The sequence below is a fragment of the Neovison vison genome, chromosome 11, assembly GCF_020171115.1.
Source record: "Neovison vison isolate M4711 chromosome 11, ASM_NN_V1, whole genome shotgun sequence".
Taxonomy (NCBI): domain Eukaryota; kingdom Metazoa; phylum Chordata; class Mammalia; order Carnivora; family Mustelidae; genus Neogale; species Neogale vison.
This window is the reverse complement of record NC_058101.1, coordinates 177,837,314-177,857,264: the sequence shown is the minus strand read 5'-3', so window position 1 is coordinate 177,857,264 and position 19,951 is coordinate 177,837,314. Positions and strand designations below refer to the sequence as shown.

The 19,951-nt window shown below is 41.0% G+C and overlaps 1 protein-coding gene across 5 annotated transcripts in view; it reads left to right on the top strand.

Moving 5' to 3' along the window:
* Positions 1-998: 998 nt before the first annotated feature.
* ASH2L (ASH2 like, histone lysine methyltransferase complex subunit) overlaps positions 999-19,951 on the top strand; it is a 28,765-nt gene continuing 9,812 nt past the window's right edge. Inside the window, exons 1-11 of one of the 5 annotated variants that reach the window (XM_044225383.1) lie at positions 999-1,228; positions 1,891-1,957; positions 2,061-2,212; positions 5,934-6,022; positions 6,292-6,386; positions 10,138-10,233; positions 10,858-10,953; positions 12,330-12,405; positions 13,134-13,151; positions 14,614-14,707; positions 15,466-15,683. In XM_044225383.1, coding sequence (XP_044081318.1) covers positions 1,041-1,228; positions 1,891-1,957; positions 2,061-2,212; positions 5,934-6,022; positions 6,292-6,386; positions 10,138-10,233; positions 10,858-10,953; positions 12,330-12,405; positions 13,134-13,151; positions 14,614-14,707; positions 15,466-15,683 — 1,189 coding nt within the window. In that variant the 5' untranslated portion in view covers positions 999-1,040. The remainder of the gene's footprint in view (positions 1,229-1,890; positions 1,958-2,060; positions 2,213-5,933; positions 6,023-6,291; positions 6,387-10,137; positions 10,234-10,857; positions 10,954-12,329; positions 12,406-13,133; positions 13,152-14,613; positions 14,708-15,465; positions 15,684-19,951) is intronic. The other 4 variants (XM_044225381.1, XM_044225384.1, XM_044225386.1 and 1 more) reach the window with 4 other exon arrangements.

The following is a 19,951-nucleotide window of genomic DNA, read 5'->3' as shown; positions in this document are numbered from 1 at the left end:
TGGCGAAATCCAAATATCTACATATTTCCAAGTGTTCTTGTGTCTGGAGTCCCACAGGTTTGTACACCTTGGGGCAGTACATCATAGATATGATTCAGGATTGGAGACAGGTATGCCTTCTTCTGTCAAGTGGGAGGGAAAAGTGTCCTTAGGCAACTTTGTAAAAATCAGGATGTACACACTGATTTCCTGAAAACTGTCCTAGCCTGAATACTTCATGAGGTTAGTATTCTTGAGTTGGAAGACCACGGCGCTGAATGATTCTACTCCAGTGATTTCACCCACCAATACTAACGTGGATTCCTCACGTTCTTACCTTTTGGTCGATACCTGTTCCTTTCTCCAAGGCCAATCTTTCAACCAGTAAGTCCTTAAGCACCTGACTGCCTAATTTGCGCTTCATTTTCCTTCTCTTACACTATTAAGCGGCTGGCAGCTTCCAGAACACACACTGCTGCTTACCTCCACCACCTGGATATTCCAACCACATCCCCTCTCCGCTCCTCGCCTGTACAGCGGGGGCTCTGATTCACAGTCTAGGCTAGATGGCCACTTGAAAACGTGCTCGAAGTGGCCGATCTCGAGGGTAGTTCAGCGAACTGCGTCTGGAGCGGAGCACTGAGGGCTAGCTAGCGTTTGCAGAAGACGTTTCCCACATTTCGTGGTGAGGAATGTTTGCATACCACAACCTTCAGAGTCCGTAGGTACCCAGCGCTCTCAAAGCGCCTAGTATGCGCGGTGATTTCCAGTGCTGGCTACGAAAACGCAGCGTCCAGTCCTGAAATGAAGTGAGTCCTAGAGGAAACCCACTCCTAACGCCTTCCCGCCGACAGGCCCAGAGCAGCCCCAAGCGATCCCAACCCCGAGACCCCGCCCGCCTCCGCCTGCCCGCCCCACCTTAAAGTGGGCCCGGAGTGCCCGTTCTTCAGACAAGCGGTGGACCCATCAAGAGCCTTTACTGTTTGAAGATTAGAAAGCCTGGCAGCAACTCACGCGAGACAGAGGTAGTATTCTCGCGAGAACTCTGGGAGGCGGCAGTGATGGCGGCGGCGGGAACTGGACCCGGACCCGGAGTGGATGCAGGACCCGGCCCAGCAGCAGCCGCAAATGCAACAGCGGCGGAAGAAGGGGAGACAAAACCGGTGGTAGCGGTGGCAACTGCCCCGGCTGGAGAGGGGACATCTGTTGCTCCAGTAACGGAACCCGGTTCTGGAGAGGCAGAAAGCGGGTAAGACATCCTGTGGCCCGAGGCAGACACAGGGCGGGAGGCCCTCCCCTCTTGGAATCCGGCGGCTCCCGGGAGCCCTCCTGCCCGCCCCCTCCGAACCTAGGCCCAGCCGCCAACGGCTCGCCCTGCCCCCTCCAGGACTGTAGTCCCGCCCGCCGCTTGGCCCGTCCCCTTGGCCCTCCCCTCTGAACTGTGTCTGAAACTACGCCCCTTTCCGCACCTTTCGCGGTTTGTGAGAGTCAAGGTTCTTGTTCTCTATCCTGCTTTTGCATCCTAACAGCGGGCTCGTAGCTCTGTCTTCTAGCAGGAACCCCTCAGATATCCTAGGGAAAAAACCACTTTGCATTGCCGGACTGGAAGAAGTAACGGTTCCTCTGAAAACAGTGGGAGAGCTGCACCCCTGCGAACCTTCCCCAGGACCAGTTCCATCCCATGTAGTTTTGTCTGTAAGGGCGGACCAGGCTTCCCTGTGGCCCATGGGCTTGCGTCTGTCTAGGCCGTGTTCTTCCTAACCCGGGGCAGCCAGGCTGAGAACAGGCTTAGTTGAAAAAGCTGTAGAAGTGTGAAGTTCAGCTGGACTTGGATCATTACCTTTGGGAATACGTGTTTTGAGGTTTGTTTCTCCTGAAAATTCTTACTTGAGTGCTTCCATTATTTCGTAGGGATGCAAATTCAGTCGATGTAGGTGGTGGTTTGGAGACAGAATCCTCTAATGGAAAAGATACACTAGTAAGTATTTTTGGATGTCTGCAAGGCAAAATAGGTTTTACATTTTTAAGTGAGTCAGAAATACAATTGGATCAACTAACTTGATTTTCTGATTGCTCTGTGGACACAGGAAGGTGCTGGGGATACTTCAGAGGTGATGGATACCCAGGCGGGCTCGGTGGATGAAGAGAATGGCCGACAGCTGGGGGAGGTAGAGCTGCAGTGTGGGATATGTACAAAATGGTTCACAGCGGACACCTTTGGCATAGATACTTCGTGAGTATTTTTTGGTAATCTGTAAGAATCGCCCTGTAAAATAAATCTCAGCATGTTCAACACCTGAATCATAGTTTGTTAACAAATATAAAAGCACATTATTTTCTATGTCTTCTAACCCCTATTCAGTGAGTAGTAGGATTTGAATCAGAAATTGTTTTAGTAACCTGAGCATGTTTTCTACCTGTTGAGGGCCCAGACCTAGTAGATGCAGTGATAGATATTGTCCTTGTTTTGAGCTTACAATCTGGTTAGGAGACAAAGCTGTGCAATTATGAAGCACTATATAAATATGGGACAGTATCATTTAAATGTTGTGTTGGGTATTATGGATTTTGGGGAAAGGGTTGGTGTCTATGGTAAACAAAGTCTGTTGTCAAAAATTTGAGATGACCAGTGCCTCTTCATGCTTGAGCCATTCTTTTTATCCTTTTGGCTTCTAACTCACTTTCTTTAAGTATCCGATGTTCACTCCTCAGCATATTTTCAATTTCCTCTTCTAATGAATCAAAATCATTTTATGATTGATTGAGAATAAAAGGCTTTGTGCTTTATTGTAGGGATTCAGTCAACAGCAAGTACTCGATATTGACTTTGTCTATGGAAATAATTGTATTGTTGGCTCTCTGTTGTTCCTTATGGTTCAGGTTATGCAAGTAAATTTAGATTGTTTCAAGGCTGCATTATTAAGTCTGAAATTCTTCCTCAGTGGGTGGGTTTGCGAAGAAATATCATCCTTTAATAATTTATTTTATGTTTTCTAGTTAAAAACTTATAGTGGGTTTTGGAAATGCTAATGTCTAATTAACATGTGACTGGTGACCTAAAATAGAATGTTTAAAAAAGAGAAAATACTAAAGGATCTGGAGGAAAGAGTTGATCTTGGTAGAAGGATCTGTAGGGAAAATATACAACATAAGCTAAGCTGGTCACTTAGACAAGACCTAAAATTGGGCCCCTTTGGCGAAGAAGAGTTTACTTGGACAGACAAAGCCTAGGAAATTTGGGCGCCTGGGTGGCTTAGTGGGTTATGCCTCTGCCTTCAGCTCAGGTCATGATCTCAGGATCCTGGGATCGTGTCCCGTATCTGGCTCTCTGCTCGGCAAGGAGCCTGTCCCCCCACCATCCCACCACCGCCTGCCTCTCTGCCTACTTGTGATCTCTCTTTGTGTGTCAAATAAATAAATAAATAATCTTTTTTTTTAAAGCCTAGGAAATTTACCAGAGAGAGAACTTGGGGTGCTCTAGGGAAGAATCAAAGCACAGTTTGGAGTTTTGGTAGGAACCAGTTTGTACCTGAAATTGAGAAGTTACACCTGAAGCCCAATTAGGTGGGACAGATTATCTTTCACAGCTGAGATGGAGGAAGTGAGCTAGGAGGGTTGGAAAAAAGCAGCTGTAAACACCTGATTATATTTGAATTAAATAATGACTGCCTACATATCTCTAGTTTGAGGCTTTGCTCTCTGTAGGTGATTTTATCACAGGGGGCTGCTGAACAGAAAGGTTTCGAGAGCAAGGTAAAGGCAAGGGAACTCAGTTTTACATTCACAATAACGTCTCTTAATTTCTTGAATGGTGGCAATAGACACACACTCGGGAAGCTTCTCTTTGAGCATAACTTAAGCAAGTTTCAGCTGAGTCCAAGATAAACCTGTCTTTTTTTTTTTTATAAACCTGCTTTTGATTTCTTCTCTTACAGCTTGAACTAGTCTTGTATTTTTCTGTTACGTTCTCCTTTTTAAGACTAATGTCTCCCGGTACTCTACTTCCAGTCATTGGATACAGTCACCACCACTCCTCCTTCTCCAATGCATTGATTCCTCAGTTATATCCTCAGCATCCACCATTTTTTTAAAATGTTATTTATTTGACAGACAGAGATCACCAAGTAGGCAGAGAGGCAGGCAGAGGGCAGGGTGGGGGGTGAGGTGTGGAAGCAGGCTGGGATCATGACCTGAGCCGAGGGCAAAGGCTTTAACCCACTGAGCCACTCAGGTGCCCCAGCATCCACCATTTTTTAACTCTCTCCCTCCACTGGCATCTTTCTCTCTGCCTCTAAACAGACAGTCTTCTCTTGTCCCCAAACTCTCCTTTAAGAAGATTTCATCCTTGTGATAGAAGTACCCTTAGTAATAAGAACTCCTTTCACTCCACAACCCCCACGACCCCCGCTCAGTTAGTCACCAAGCTTTACCAGTTTTTTCTCTTACAAGCTTGTCCTTTCTGTTTTTATTTATTTCACCCTAGGTGAAGCCGAGACCTTCTTTACCTTCTGCTGGAACAGACAAAAAAGCATCTTACATACATTTGCTTTTTCTAATCTCTTCCTTTGGACCCATCCTGTTATGAAACTTGGATTTTTAACCACGTCATTTCCCCCTCAAGGAATTCCCATTACCCACAGAAGAAAATCCAACTCTACCTGACTCCTTGGACTCCTTACCTTTTAAGGCTTACCTTTTTTTTTTTTTTTAAAAAAACCATATCCCTGACAGATCCCCTCTCTAGGACAAATTTGTTTACAGCAGTTTGCCTCTCTGCCCACTGGTTGGCCCTTTCTCATCTCTATACATAGTTCACCTAGAGAAAAGAAAACTGACTCATCTTCCCAAATCCAGTTCGTAACTTATATCCTCCAAAAATGTTTTCTAACTCTTAAATGTGAAGTTCCTACCTGTATCCTTAAAACTCTTATAAGACTAATTATCATCTGTGGGATTCTTTTGGTGATGAGACAAGTAATGTTTTGTGACCTATGTGTTTTCCTGAATAATGATGTACATTTTAAAAAAGATTTTATGTATTTATTGTAGGGAGAGAGCAGTGGGGAGGGGCTGAGGGAGAGGATGGCGGGGGAGAGATCTCAAGAAGATTGTGCAGTCAGCGTGAAGCCCAATGCAGAGCTTGATCTCCTGACCCCCATGAGTTCAGGACTTGAGCCAAAATTGAGAGTTGGACACCCAACCAGCTGAGCCACCCAGGCACCACCATTATTTACATTTTTAATTAATCTCGTCATAATTTCTGTTTGCCTTTTCCAGTGGTGTTATTGGCAGTTTAAGTAAATATTTAAGTGTTTAAACATAGTTTGTGTATAGACATTTATAAAGCTGTTTATATTTAAATATAATTTACATACAAATATTTAAATATAAATATATTTAAAGAGACTGCTTTGCCTTCTTCCACAACTAGCCTGACATACTCTTTTTAGGTACTCAAATTCTATAATAAACTAGCTTGGGCAAGGTCCCAGAGAGAAACTTCCTGGTGCTGGATTATCTGCTATGGTACATAATGTCTTATTAAATTTCTGTAACAGAAAAATCCAGGTAGGGACACCTGGAGTGGCTCAGTCGGTTAAGCATCTGCCTTCGGTCCTGGGTCCAAGCCCATGTTGGGCTCCCTGCTCAGCAGAAAGCCTGCTTCTCCCTGGGCCTTCAGCTCCCCCTGCTGGTGCTTGTGCATGTGCACACTCTCGATCACTCTGACAAATAAAACCTTTCTAAGAAAAAGAAAAATCCAGGTATTTGTAAAAATACAAGCCCTCTTTTTGCTTTGATGACCTTTTTAAGTTTTACTAGTACATTAATATATTGTTATTACCTTACTTTCACGGTGGAGAGAGGAGGATCCTTGTTGATTCTGTTGATTTACTCCTCAAAAGGAAATATGTGTTGAGAAGTTCACTAATCTGTTTAATCTGGTTGTTCTGCAGATCCTGTCTACCTTTCATGACCAACTATAGTTTTCACTGCAATGTGTGCCATCATAGTGGGAATACCTATTTCCTCCGGAAACAAGCAAGTAAGAACAAACTATGGAGTGCGGCAAAATTGTCCTCTGATTAGCTGCAAAAGAAAAGGGATTTGGATGTAGCAGAATCAGGAAGCCTCTGCCTGGTAGCTAGTAGAAGTTCGGGTTTAGCTCCAAATAATGGCTATTGTCCATTTCAGATCAATGATGACTCTACTTTTTGCTGCTGTAATTGTTAGTTTGTGGACCACCTAGTTGAATATTCTCTTGGTAACAGGGATATAATACTATAGATAACTTTTTTTTGTTGTTTTTGCTAGACTTGAAGGAAATGTGCCTTAGTGCTTTGGCCAACCTAACATGGCAGTCCCGAACACAGGATGAGCATCCGAAAACCATGTTCTCCAAAGATAAGGTAGAGAAGATATTAATGTAATTGCAATTATGCCCAAGAATCCGGTGGAACTTCTAAATATACTTCTCAACAATAAGTACTTTCCCCACAATTTTTATGAATATATGATGGTAGATTCATTGGTTATATGTTACATATTTTATGTGATTTACTAACTTCTTAGTATGTGCACAGTATGTCACTTGGCTTAGCTATTAGTTGGGTGAATCTTTAAATAGTTTTGGTTGGCTTTATAAGTAACGATTAATAATCAGATCTTGATGTGGACCTTCTCAGCAGCTCAGTTTATCTGTTTTTGTAGATGGCTATTACAGTTTTTGTCAGAGGGAAGGGGGTGAGTTTATTTAAACAAATTATCCTTTATTATTAAACTGCCAAACCACATTACCAAAGTCAGGAATCAAAATTAGATGATTAGCCCATCCATGAGTCTTTCCTACTGTGAGTCATGGTAAGAAAATAAGAAATTAAGTAAATTTTAGAACAGTGGAGTTTACATTGTGCCTAGTGTACATTTATACCTACCTTTCATTTAAAACTGAAACAAAAATTTCACCAAACAGTGCTTACTCTTCAATCTTTTCCCTCTGCACTCTGATATTTTCTATTCTAGTCCATGCTAGTTTTGACCTACAGAATTGATTTTATAACCTACTAATTGATTGCAATCTACTGTTTGAAAGACACTGGTATGGGGTTTCTGGTGATACTAGTATGGCTGGGATCAGACCTGCAAGGGATTTTCTCCTGAATAGAAGTGAGAACTTAGTCCTGCAGGCTGGAGTAGTCAGCAGACAGCCCCTTCACTTTCTTTTTACTCCTGCATTAGAGATGTGCTATGATCAGGTTTGTTTTTTTTCTTACTTTTTCCCCCAAATTATTATTTAGGAATTTCAAACATTTAGAAAAATTCAGATAGTACAGATAGTTTATTCTTTACCTAGATTTACGGATTGTTAATATTTTACGGCATTTGCTTTATTGCCCAGTGTCTATGTTTTCTGTCTAAGCTATATGGGACTACATTGAACACTATACCCAGTATTCTCTCATAACCACAATACAGTGATCATACTCAGAAAATTTAATGCTGTTGTAATACTACTGTCTAATATATGCAGTTTTTATTTTTTAAAGTATATAATTTTATTTTTTCACTGTTATTCTTAAATCCCTCATAGCTTTTTCCTCCATCCAGGATCCAGGAATGGATCACACATTACATTTAGTTGTAATGTGTCTCTTTCTCACTCTCTCTCTCTTTTTTTTTTTTTAAAGTAGGGCTGCACGCCCAACATGGGGCTGGAACTCAGCAACCCTGAGATCACATGCTCTCCCTACTGAGCCAGTCAGGTGTCCCTGTAGTGTCTTTTTTGTCTTTAAAACAGTTCCCAAATTAATTTTACTTTGTTTTTTTGGTCTGCTGTGGTGTACTGTTATTTATTGATTTGCTTATTTACAAAGTTTATGTATTTATTTAAGTAGTGACTACACCCAATGTGGGGCTCCAGTTTACGACCCTGAGATTAAGAGTTGCACGCTCCTCCCGCTGAGCCAGCCAGGCGCCGAGGTCCGCTGTGACATGAAAATTTTGAGGAGCCTAGACGGTTGTTTGGCATGATGCTCCTCAGTTTGCATTTATCTGATTGTTTCCTCATGGTTGAGCTTTTTGTTTGTTTGTTTGTTTGTTTGTTATAGAGACGGAGGGGAGGAGAGGGGCAGCGGGAGAAGGAGAGAAAGAATCTCAGGCAGACTCCACATCCAGTGCAGAGCCCAGTGCTGGGCTCGATCTCACAACCCTGAGATCATAACCTAAGCCAAAATCAAGAGTCAGATGCCTAATCGACTGAGCCACCCAGGTGCCCCTCTGGTTAAACATTTTTGGCAAGAATATTATGTAGATAGTGTATATTTTGCCTTGTGTCACATCAGGAGGCATAAAATATTAGTTTGTTTTATTAGAACTAGTCCTAAATTTGATTACTTAGGTAGAGAGGAGGTATCACCAGATTTCACCATTGTAAAGGGACATTTTCTGTTTGTAATTACTAAGCATTCTGTGTGTTGATGCAGTGAGATTGTGTTACCGTCTTGTTCAAACCCTTTCAAACTGGTTTTAGCAACCACCGATTATCCTAGCCTGAATCAGGTTAATAGAGTGATCATTATGAAAAAGAATACATTTATTCATTTATTTCTTGCAGTTCTTTCTGTCCACTTTTTTTTTTTTTTAAAGTATCCCTGTGGATTTGTGGATTTTTATACTCTGTTACTAGATTTCTCATAAATGGTGCTCAAATTTGACCAGTGTAGCCCCATTTATGCTGACTCCGGATACTTTGTGATATGTTCCTATTGGTTTTTGAACTCTTCCTTACTTTCTGGACCAGCAGAATATTCCAGACTTCCTTTCGACTCTCCCTGACTAAACCTGGGTTCCTTTTATTTTATTGGTTATTTATTTTAAAGATACTATTTTTAAGTAATCTCTACACCCAACATATGGGGCTTGAATTTATAATCCCAAGCTAAAGAGCCATACACACTACCAACCAAGCCAGCCAGGCACCCCAGTCCTGGTTTCTTGTGGTAAAGATTTGGTATTCATGGAACTGACTAGTGGAGGATATTAGTGGCAGACTCTGACTCTGGTGGACTCCGGGAGAATGATGGAAGGGGAAGTTGATGTCAGAAGAGCAAGCTCCGATATTTTTTCAGTCACACCAGCAAGAACTGGTGAGGATGATAATCAAAGCAGCAGGGATAGAAAGGAGGCCAGATTGGTGAGAAATTTCTGAAATCTGAACAGGCATTTGGTGTTGGTTTAGGTGTGAAAGGCGTACACAAGAGAAGAATCCAAGATGGCTCCATGGGTTCTAGCTTGTGATTCTAGGTGATAGGTGATTCTGAGCATTAAGAGCAAGAACAGAAATCAGCATGGGGCACCTGGGTGGCTCAGTGGGTTAAGCCTCTGCCTTCAGCTCAGGTCATGATCTCCGGGCCCTAGGATTGAGTATGGCATAGGGCTCTCTGCTCGGCAGGGAGCCTGCTTCCCCCACTTTCTCTCTGCCTGCCTCTCTGCCTATTTGTGATTTCTGTCAAATAAATAAATAAAATCTTGAAAAAAAAAAAAGGAATAGAAATCAAAGGAGATTTGTGAGGTAGGATGCAAAGTTTAGTATTTTTGTTTTGTTTTGTTTTGTTTTAGAGGGTGGGAGTGAAGTGTAGAGGAAGAGAGAGCGAATCTTAAGCAGCCTCCACACCCTGGAGCCAGATGCAAGGCTCAAGCTCATGACCTGAGCTGAAACCAAGAGTCAGATGCTTAACCATCTGAGCCACCCAGGCGCCCCCTGCCCCCGCCAAAGTTTAGTTTTCTTTACAAGAAGTTTGAAGTACCTGTGGGGTGTCCACATAGGGATGTCAGAAACAGGTAGGAATAGGAACTCGGGGGGAGAGAATGATTTGGGAATCATTGTCCAGATGGCACCCAAGAGAATGGAGTAGACCTTTCCTTCCAATTGGATCGTAAGCCCTATGTAGTTAAGGTTTGTATATACTTACTGGAAATTCCTCACAATCTGTGTGTTTGCATGCAATTATGTATTTATTTAATCATGAGAAGACTAAACATTGGATTTTTCTCTCAATTCTGACAAGGTCTTTGAAAAAGCTGCAGTTTTCTTTCCTTTTTTGTGAGTATAACTTTGAAAGCAACTATAGAAATCTTAATATATTCTGTTTTAAAAATTAGGATATCATACCATTTATTGATAAATACTGGGAGTGCATGACGACCAGACAGAGACCTGGGAAAATGACTTGGCCAAATAACATTGTTAAGACAATGGTGAGTAGACTAAAATGATTAGACTCGACATTTTGAACGTCAGTGTTCTTTGTAAGAATTAAATTTTAGTCTCACTGAAATGTGATGACTAAGAAAATGAGAACAACTTAGTTTTAAATCTTGGAGAGTAAGGTATCACTAATTGTAAATTGTAACAGGTTTCACACGTCACAGATTGTGTCTAAAGTGAATATCACCCTGATTGTTTTATACATGACACTGAAACCTTTGTCCACTGTACTTTTGCAAGTATAATTTTATATTGATATTGCAGACTATTTTTTCCTTTGCTTTAAAAACAAAAACAAATAACACTGTTCTAAACATTATTGTCCTTAGAATTAAAGAGAGCACCTGGGGAGAAGCCAACAGCAAGCTGTTAACAGTGCTTATCTCTGTGAGGTGGAGGGATAGGTGAGGATTCCGAAGGACTTTGGCTCTCATTTTTTCAAGTTTCTCTGTTTGAATTTTTGGATGGTCATGTATTAATTTTCTAATCAGAGGGAAAAGCAATACTATCATTTTGGGAGATTACACTCAGGAATTGGAGTTGCTGGTTGATCATTCAGTACTACTTTGAAGAATAAAATTTTCCAGTAACGCTAAAATACTGCTTCCTTTCAGAGTAAAGAAAGAGATGTATTCTTAGTAAAGGAACATCCTGATCCTGGGAGTAAGGACCCAGAAGAAGATTACCCCAAATTTGGACTTTTGGATCAGGTACTTTGTACTCCCCTTATGATCTGGAGACAGAGAATTAGGTTCTGTTAACATTTGTCTGTTTGCCACTGCCATTAAAGGCTTCTAACATGGTGGGCTCCAAATGAAGGGTCATTGCTGTGTGCAGAAAGAAAGAGCCCTCACCTTAAACCAGGAGAGTGGCGTTTTAGTTCTGGCTCTTCCCCTCCACGTTACAACTTTATGCATATCCTTTTTATCTTTTTTAATGTTAATTTCCTCCCTTATAAGTGGGCTGTGCCAAGTTGTTTCTAATTGTCTTTCCATCTCAAAGTTTACTCTTAAAAACATTTGTTATTATAAAGAAAAAATTTGTTGTGAATTAGAATTTGTGTTGTGTATCTAGCATAACATGAGGAAAAAGAAAATTTCCACTCTGTTCAATGGCAAGTAGGTCAGGAGGCCAAATCTTCCAGCTGTCCCTTAAAATGTTTGACCTGCACCATTGAAAATTCAAGGTTTCACATAGAAAAGTTACTGTACAAGAGTCCACTGCCCAATGATGCACAGAAAGGCAAACACTGATGCCAGTTTTGTAAAGAAAAAGGGTTTTATTGCAGGGTTCCAAGCAAGGAGACGGGAGAAAATCTCTCAGATCCATCCTTCTCGAAGGATGGGGCTTGGGTATATTTAACCATAAGGAAACAGGATGTCATGAGGTGGCATGTAGGTTGAATAGAATATGCTGATTGGATATAGGGACAAAAGGAGATGTCTTCCTTTCTGAGTGTGAGCATTCAGTAATCAAGCCTCTTTATGGGACACGTGCTCAAAAAATGGCAGCATAAGGTTGGGGGGGGTTGGGCGGGTGTCCTTATCGAGGTTATTGTTTACTCTTGGTCCCTTCTGCGAAGTTGCAGCAATTCCTTATTTGTTCCATTCTTAGCTAGTCTTGACCTTGGTCAGTCACCTTCTGCAAAATGGGTTCATCAATCAAATCAGGTTAGCCAGAGTTTTCTTAAGGTAGGTGAGTCAAGCATTTGCTAACTTACTGTGTTGGTTTTAGAAATTCAGATATCTGTCTTTTCTTCTAAAATGAGAAGATCTGATTACAGTGGGCCTGAATTCCCACAGCAGCTGAGAAAATGGGGCTCAGGCACTCCTGTGTGCCTTTGCCTCCTCCACCATACCACCCCCAATTCGTTCTTAACCACTTTGATCCTTACACTTGGCCCACCACACACAGGTTACTTGTTGATCTCTGAAGCATCCAAGTTTGGGACCGTGTAAATTTCAGACTCCTTACGGTTGTCAGTTTTGATTCACATTCTTTAAGAATTTCTTGGTGTTTTTGAGCATTGCCAGTGTATGTTGATTATCTAGCCTTCCTTTATAACTGAATATAATTTTCCCTCTAGGATCTTAGTAACATTGGTCCTGCTTACGACAACCAAAAACAAAGCAGTGCTGTGTCTACAAGTGGGAATCTAAATGGTAAGTGTTTAAATGTCTTCTTGATGAAATAGTTGTAAGCTGTTGAATCCAAATATGCCTAGAATTGGGCATCCTTTGGGTTGGCTTTCAATCAGATATTTACAGAAGCTTTAAAGTCCAGTACCCAGTTTTTGGAAGCTAGCCAAAGAGTCGACAGATGGTAGTGAAGAACATTTTGTCCCTTTACACCACAGTTTGGTCTTGAGTGAAATAGATTTAGCATAAAACAAGGTACAGGTTTAAGGTCAGATTTACTGTGTTCACCTTAGACTCCATGTCTGTATCCTCATCACTAACACCTACTATAGATTGAGTCGTTCTCTCCCCCTACTCTTAATTCAGCTGCAATTTAACAGACTTCCTATGCTGGTCTTCTAATTTTTCTTGCCCTGAAACATTAGCTTAGTCCCGTGACAGCAATCTGTACTTATCACCTGCTATACATGTTTTTCTATCAGTAACCCACCTAATGACACTAATGGTCTTCAGTACTAATGGTAATCCAATGAAAGTAGGGGTAGCTGAAGGTAGCAAGCTATTCATCTAACACGTGATGTCATTAACTTGTCCTTTGGAGTGATAGTATCTTAAATATGTAATCGTGTCTCCTGTTACTAATATTAGATGGGTTGGAAATAGCTAAGTGTATTGTTTATATTTTACACCATTTTTTCCCGTTTTAATTGTTAAACTTTGACAAATACATGGTGCCACTTCTGTTCTTACAGGTGGAGCCTCTTTTGGAGGTGAATTCCTCCTCTGTCTTCTTTCAGCCTCTCAGACTTAAGTATTATGTGGTTTGAAAAATGCTTTTTGCTGAGTTGTGGTAGAAGCTAAAACTAAATTAAAATTTTAAAGCATTGTGAAAATGGTGGCAATAGCACTTGATATGAAACTGTAGTTTCAGTTGATTGTTAGCAATTAAAAGCTTTTATGTTGTCATATTCTGCCTAACATGGCCAGCCGTCCCCTTAGTATTGCTTGTTTTATTCCAGGTAGATCTAAAGCTTCTCTCTTAAATTAATTAAAATACAAATAACAATTAAAAAATAATAATTTTTTTAGGTGAGTCAAACATCAGATAATGGATGTTGCAAGTTTTAACATTAAACCTTTTTATGGGAAATAAGACTAATACCTGGTATGTTCATAAAAGGTAGTCCTGCATAAATCTGGTCCTGTATGTGCAGAATATGACCTGCTCTCAATGTCTTGATCCTTTTCATTGCAGCAGAACTGCTGATAATTTCCAAGCTTGCCCCAAATTAAGATATGGTACTCTATGTAGTTGTTTCCATAAAGGTGTTTTCCTGCAGTTCAGGGGCATATTCTGGTGGACAGAAAAACAAATTGAGAGGAAAGATGGAACTGGACAGAAATTTCCAAGTACCTATTTCAGAGATCACTAGGTAGCATTTCTTTGGCTTAGTATGTAGCTAAATTATTTTTTGTATAACATAAGTAAATTGTCGATTGATATTTGCTCTTAATTCCACAAGCTAGGGCAGTCTAACTGAATGTTATGCATTGGCACAATCTTAAGAATTGTAAAAGTTGCCTACTAAATTTAAAGCCTTTCTACTTGTGTCATACACACCCCAGAGTGGATACCAAGTAGCACTGGAGAGAAACACCTTTTTAATATTTCCATTTCTGTTTTCTATGTTTTCTGTACCTTTGTCTTGTTGGATCTTCCAGTTAAGTGCTTTAGCAGATATTGTGCCTTTATTATGTTTACAGACTGTATCATGCATAGTTCAAGCTAGTGAACATCTACTTAGAGGGAGGATAGTCTTCGTGGATGTTCATATTGATTTGGATGGAAAAAACCTTTATCCTGGCGGTTGTTTTTAGATGTGGGTATTTGGAATCTGAATGAGTGAAAATGCATTTGTGTCACATCCTCAGAAAGTGTAGTTCAATAAGTCGTTGCCGTTCAATAAGAAAGGAAGGTTGAAAACGTTCCACAGTCGTCATTAGTGCTAGGTTCCTTTGAGCTTACTGCCAGAGCTCAGTGTTCTGAGCCATGAGATGCTCAGCAGACTCCTTCGGAAGCAAGGTGAAATCCATTATGCTCTCAGGAAGGAGGTCCTCCTGGGTGTGGTGTTACACAAATGCACGTCGGGAGTGTTAGTCGCCATGGAATTTCCATATCCACGTGAAGCTTCTGTCACAGCTCATTGAAAGTGATCTACCTTGTCTTTGAAGGGGGAATTGCAGCAGGAAGCAGTGGCAAAGGAAGAGGAGCCAAGCGCAAGCAGCAGGACGGCGGGACCACAGGGACCACCAAGAAGGCCCGGAGGTGAGCAGAACACCTACTCCCACTCGTCACTGCTAGACAGTTCTTTGGGGCTGGCATAGTCCATCAGTGGGCAAAGAGCTGTCCTCTTCACTAGCTCACGTGTCTGAGATGCAAAAGCCTATCAATTTTTCTCAAATCTTGAGCACTTTGAGGGGTAAAATAATCCCACGTGAGGAGCCCTGTGTTTCAGATTTGTGAAAACAGCCCCTGGGGCGGCAACCCTGTGGGAGTAAAGTTCTGTCAAGACATCTTGAGAAGGGTTAGGTGGAGGAGAGGGAGAGTGGACCCAGTATTGAACTTAAGCACTTTCATGTCATCTTCGTGCCTCTCCCCTCATGCCTCTTCCCTGTGCTTTGTTCAGTAAATCCTGGTTTTTTTTCTTATTTAGATTGGCAAGATAGTGCTCCCATCTCTGAGTTTTGTTTCATTAGTTTATAGTAATTAATATACTAAAGGAAATTGCCCTTGTTCCCCTTTTCCCTTTTTCTCCCCTATGAAGTACTGGCTCTGTTTCAAAGATGCTCCTATAGACTAGAGAGTAATTTGAAACCACTTTACTAAATTTAAAAACAAATCTGTTTCATTTCCCTGTTTTGCCTCCAGAGGGCAGGATCATCTACTTTAGCAATGAAAACCATTTGTGAAGTTGCATGTACTCCTGCTGAAATCTAGTAAATCGGGTGTTTTACTTACAGATTTGAAGGCATTTGAGCTAGAGGGGGTTTTAGTTTCTTGATTTTATTTTTTCCTTTCTGCAGTGACCCTTTGTTTTCTGCTCAGCGCCTTCCCCCTCATGGCTACCCCTTGGAACACCCGTTTAACAAAGATGGCTATCGGTATATTCTAGCTGAGCCCGATCCCCATGCTCCTGACCCTGAGAAGCTTGAACTTGACTGCTGGGCAGGAAAGCCTATTCCTGGAGACCTCTACAGAGCCTGCTTGTATGAACGAGTTTTGTTAGCCCTACATGATCGAGGTATGTAAGGTGTTAATGTTCATGCTGGACCCAGGTGTTACTTTGAATACTGTCTTCAGCTTTGTCCAGTCCAGACAAGATATACTTGTCAACATCGTTACCACACCCCCACCATCTGGTTTTAACTAGACTCAGTGGGAACACGTGACAAAGAATCTCCTTGTCTCTTCCGATAAGCTCTAGACATTTATGTATAAATATGGGTGTGTGTGTTTGAAAACTTTTTATTTTGAACTTATTTTTTATTTTTTAAGTAAGTGCTAACACCCATCGTGAGGCTCAAATCACAACCCCAAGATCAGAAGTTGCATGCTCCACCAACTAAGCCAGGCAGATGCCCCTATTTTGAACTAATTTTAAACTTAGAGTAAAGACAATAGTTTTAGTATATTCCCTCCCCAAGCTTCTAATGGTAACATCTTACACAATTGATCATATAGTTACCAGACCAGGAAGTTAACACTGGAGGATGCTATTAATGAAACAAAAGGCTTGATGTACATTTCTCCAGTTCCCCCAGTAAGGCCTCTTCTCTAGGGTCGGTCGTACGTTGCATTTCATTATTTCTCATCAGTTTCTTGCAGCCTTTAACAGTTCCTCAGTCCCTCCATGTCTTTAATGACCAGATACTATTTAACTATTAATCAGGGATTCTGTTGAATATTCCTCAGTGAGTGTGTGACTTTTTCTCATGATTAGACTGATGTTATGCATATTTTGTCAGAATACCAAAGAAATGAGTCCTCATTGCATCATCTCGTGGCAGTCATGATGTGGATGTCTTAGGATTGATCATGTTGACCATGGTCCTCTGGTTAAGGTGATTTCTGTGGCTTTCTCTGTCTTATCCTTTGTAGTTAATAAATAGCTCGAGGAAAGATGCTTTGAGCTTTGGAGATACCTTGTTTATAAAGTTTTGCTCTAATATCCTTCAGTGGATCTTTTCTTCAATGATTTTTTTTTTTTAAAGATTCTGTTTATTTGAGAGAGAGCACAAGCGATGGGAAGGGGGAGCAGAGGGAGAGGGAGAAGCAGATTTTGAGTTGAACAGGGAGCCTGACATGGGACTTGATCCCAGGACCCCGAGATCATGACCTGAACCAAAGGCAGATGCCCAGCTGACTGAGCCCCCCAGATGCCCCTGCAGTAATTATGTGTGTTGTGTTTGCCTGACGATTTTATATTTCTTTCTTCCTGTCTCCACTTATTATTTAATCAATTTTTACTTTTATCAGTGTGAACTCAGATATTTATTTTATTCCATTGGGATATACTTTATCTAGTAGCTCAAATTATTCCTGCTTTGGCCATTGGGAGCTTCTTCAGGTTCCTATGTATTTTTGATAAGCCTCCTTTTTTTTTGAATAGTACTTCCTTTACTTTCCAACATCACAAAATGTTCCTGGCTTACCTTGTCTTTTCCGTGCCCTAGGCCAAATATATCAGCTACTTTCTCCAAAGAGCCCTGGTTCCTTTGATTGGAGAATGAGATTTAGAAATGAAGACCTGAGTGTTCAGTATGCTCAGTTTTAGACCCCACCCAGTGGGAAGGAGGAGACCATATGCGTACCAGCTGACACATAAATATACAGGGCTCTACAGCGTTTGCACTGACGGCTTGATTCTAGTCAAACACTCCTGGTTTGTGCCAGCCCTCCGTCTATCCTTATTGGTCACTTCTTTCTCCAACAGTGAGAAACCTGACTCTGACTATCTACGGTGTACTCCCATATTTGTTCATTTCTAGTGTGCACATAAAGTAGTTTCAGAATTGGTAACCTCTATGAGAAACATTCACTAGCTAGCTTACAGCAGTTACGTCTGGCTCTTCAGCTTTTAGCCTTGCAGCATCCTTTTGGGTTACTGTTAGATTAGTTCTCTTCTGCCCCACCTCCTTCAGGGTGATTGTGTGTCTCTTTTACAATAGTTAGGTCATTTGTTAGTATTTTTGTGCTATTTTTAGGGTCTCCCACCTCTCGGAGAGAGAGTTTGTATGTGTGTTTCAGGGGAGTGAGTGCATGAAGGGTCTGTGAAACATGACTGTGGTTCCAGGAGTTGTACAAAAAGGTTAACCCAGGGCGCCTGGGTGGCTCAGTTGGTTAAGCGTCTGCCTTCAGCTCATGTCATGATCCTGGGGTTCTAGGATCGAGCCCTGTGTTGGGCTCCCTGCTCAGTGGGGAGTCTGCTTGTCCCTCTCCTCTGCCACTGCTCGTGTTCTCTGACTCACTCTCTCAAATAAATGAAATTTTAAAAATATGTATATATAACCATTATACCATTATTATTCCTAACTAAGATGAATAGTAATTCCTTAATGATCTAATACCCGGTCCATACTCATATTTCCATGGTTTAAAATATGCCTTTCAGTGGTCTCCTTGAATTAGATCTAAACAGGGCATATATTTACTGCATTTGAAATCCCATTATTTCTTGGTTTAATACTAAAAACGTAACACTTGTAGGGGTACCTGCCTGGCTTAGTCAGTAGAGCCTGTGGCTTTTGAACTTGAGGTTGCAATTTCAAGTCCCATGTTGGGTATAGAGATTACTTTAAAAAAATCAAATCAAATTAGTTTTTTGCTAACACTTATATTGATGGTGGTCATTTCAAAATGAAGTAATGTAATCCCTTGTTGTAATGTCCATTATATGTGGATTGTTTGACTTCTGAGTGACAAGCATACTTTGAAAGTAAGGAAGGCCAGCCAAGTAAGTGACTTCAGGGTTTAAAAAGTGAGGCTTGTCTTGTTTATATAACTATATAAATATAGTTCTATATTTATATGTATGTGTGTATATATATATATATATATAAAACTATATCTTGTTATAACTATTATATATAATAGTTATAATTCCAAAAGGAGAAAAAAAAGTGAGAACACTGACCCGTAATAGTTAATTATTTGTTAGAACTAAATATATAAAATAGCAATGACTGCTTGCTCTTTTTGCCTTAAAAAAATTAATGATAAATCTGTATTGTATCTATTAAGGTTTTTATTTTGAAATAACTTCAGATGTATAAAAAAAATTGTGAGAATAGTACTGAACTTTTTTTTTTCTCCGAACCGTTTGAGAGTAAGTTGCCATGATACCCTCTCATTTTGAGAACTTGATGGTGTATTTCTTATAAGCAAGGACGTTCAAGTGCGCGCTTCGGCAGCACATATACTAAGCAAGGACGTTCCCCTTATGTGTTAGTCATTTAGTGCTGCTTAGCAAATCACCATAAAACTTAGCAGTCTAAAACTTCAAATGTTCATTATCTCCCACAGATTCTGAGGTTTGGGAATCTGGGAGCACCTTAGCTATGTGACTTGGCTCGGGAAAATTCAGGCAGCTGCAGTCAAGCTCTTAGCTGGGCCTATCAACAGTGAGGACTTGATAGAGGCTGGAGGACTTACTTCCAAGATGACTTACTCGTGTTACTTTGACAGGATGCCCTCAGATCCTCACCATGTGGGCCTCTCCATAGACCACTTATTTATCCTCATCCGTAGAAGCTAACTCCTCCCAATGCAAGTGATCCAAGAGAGCAGTAGAGTTCGAGTATCTTCTGTGACCCAACTTTGAAGCCGGATAGTTGCTTCAGCTTTGTTCTGTTAGGAATGAGTCACTACGTTCAGCCCACACTCAGGTGGAGGGAAATTAGCCTCCACCTCTTCAAAGGAAGAATATCAAAGAGTTAGTAGATATTTTTTAAACTTTCATATTCTTGCAGAACCAGTATATAAACGTCAAAGACAGGAAATTAACACTAATTGCTACCATCTGATGAATTTAAGATCCTATTCAGGTTCCTCCAGTTGGTGCAATAATGCTGTCAGTAGCAAAGGATCCCGTTGAGAATCATATGCTGCATTTAGCTGTCGTATCTCCGGTCTTCAGTCTGTAACAGTTTTTCTGTCATTCTTAGACTTTGATGACCTGGAAGCTTTTGCAAATGAGAGGCCACTTGTTTTATAGAATATCCCGCAATTTGAGTTTGTCTGGTTGAAATCTCAAGATTTGATTCAGTTCTGCATCTTTGACAGAAATATTAAAATGATGCTATGTTCTGCATGTTGCATCCTGCCAGGTGGTGCCTGATTTTAATTTGCCTCATTACCAATGATGTCGCTTTGATCATTTGGCTAACATGGTGTCTGCCAGGTTTATCCACTGAAAAGTTGCTTCCCCCCCCCCCCGCATGTAATTAGTAAGTGTTTTAGGAGGGAGGTACATTATTTACTGTCCTATCGTGGACACTTGCCTTGCTCAGT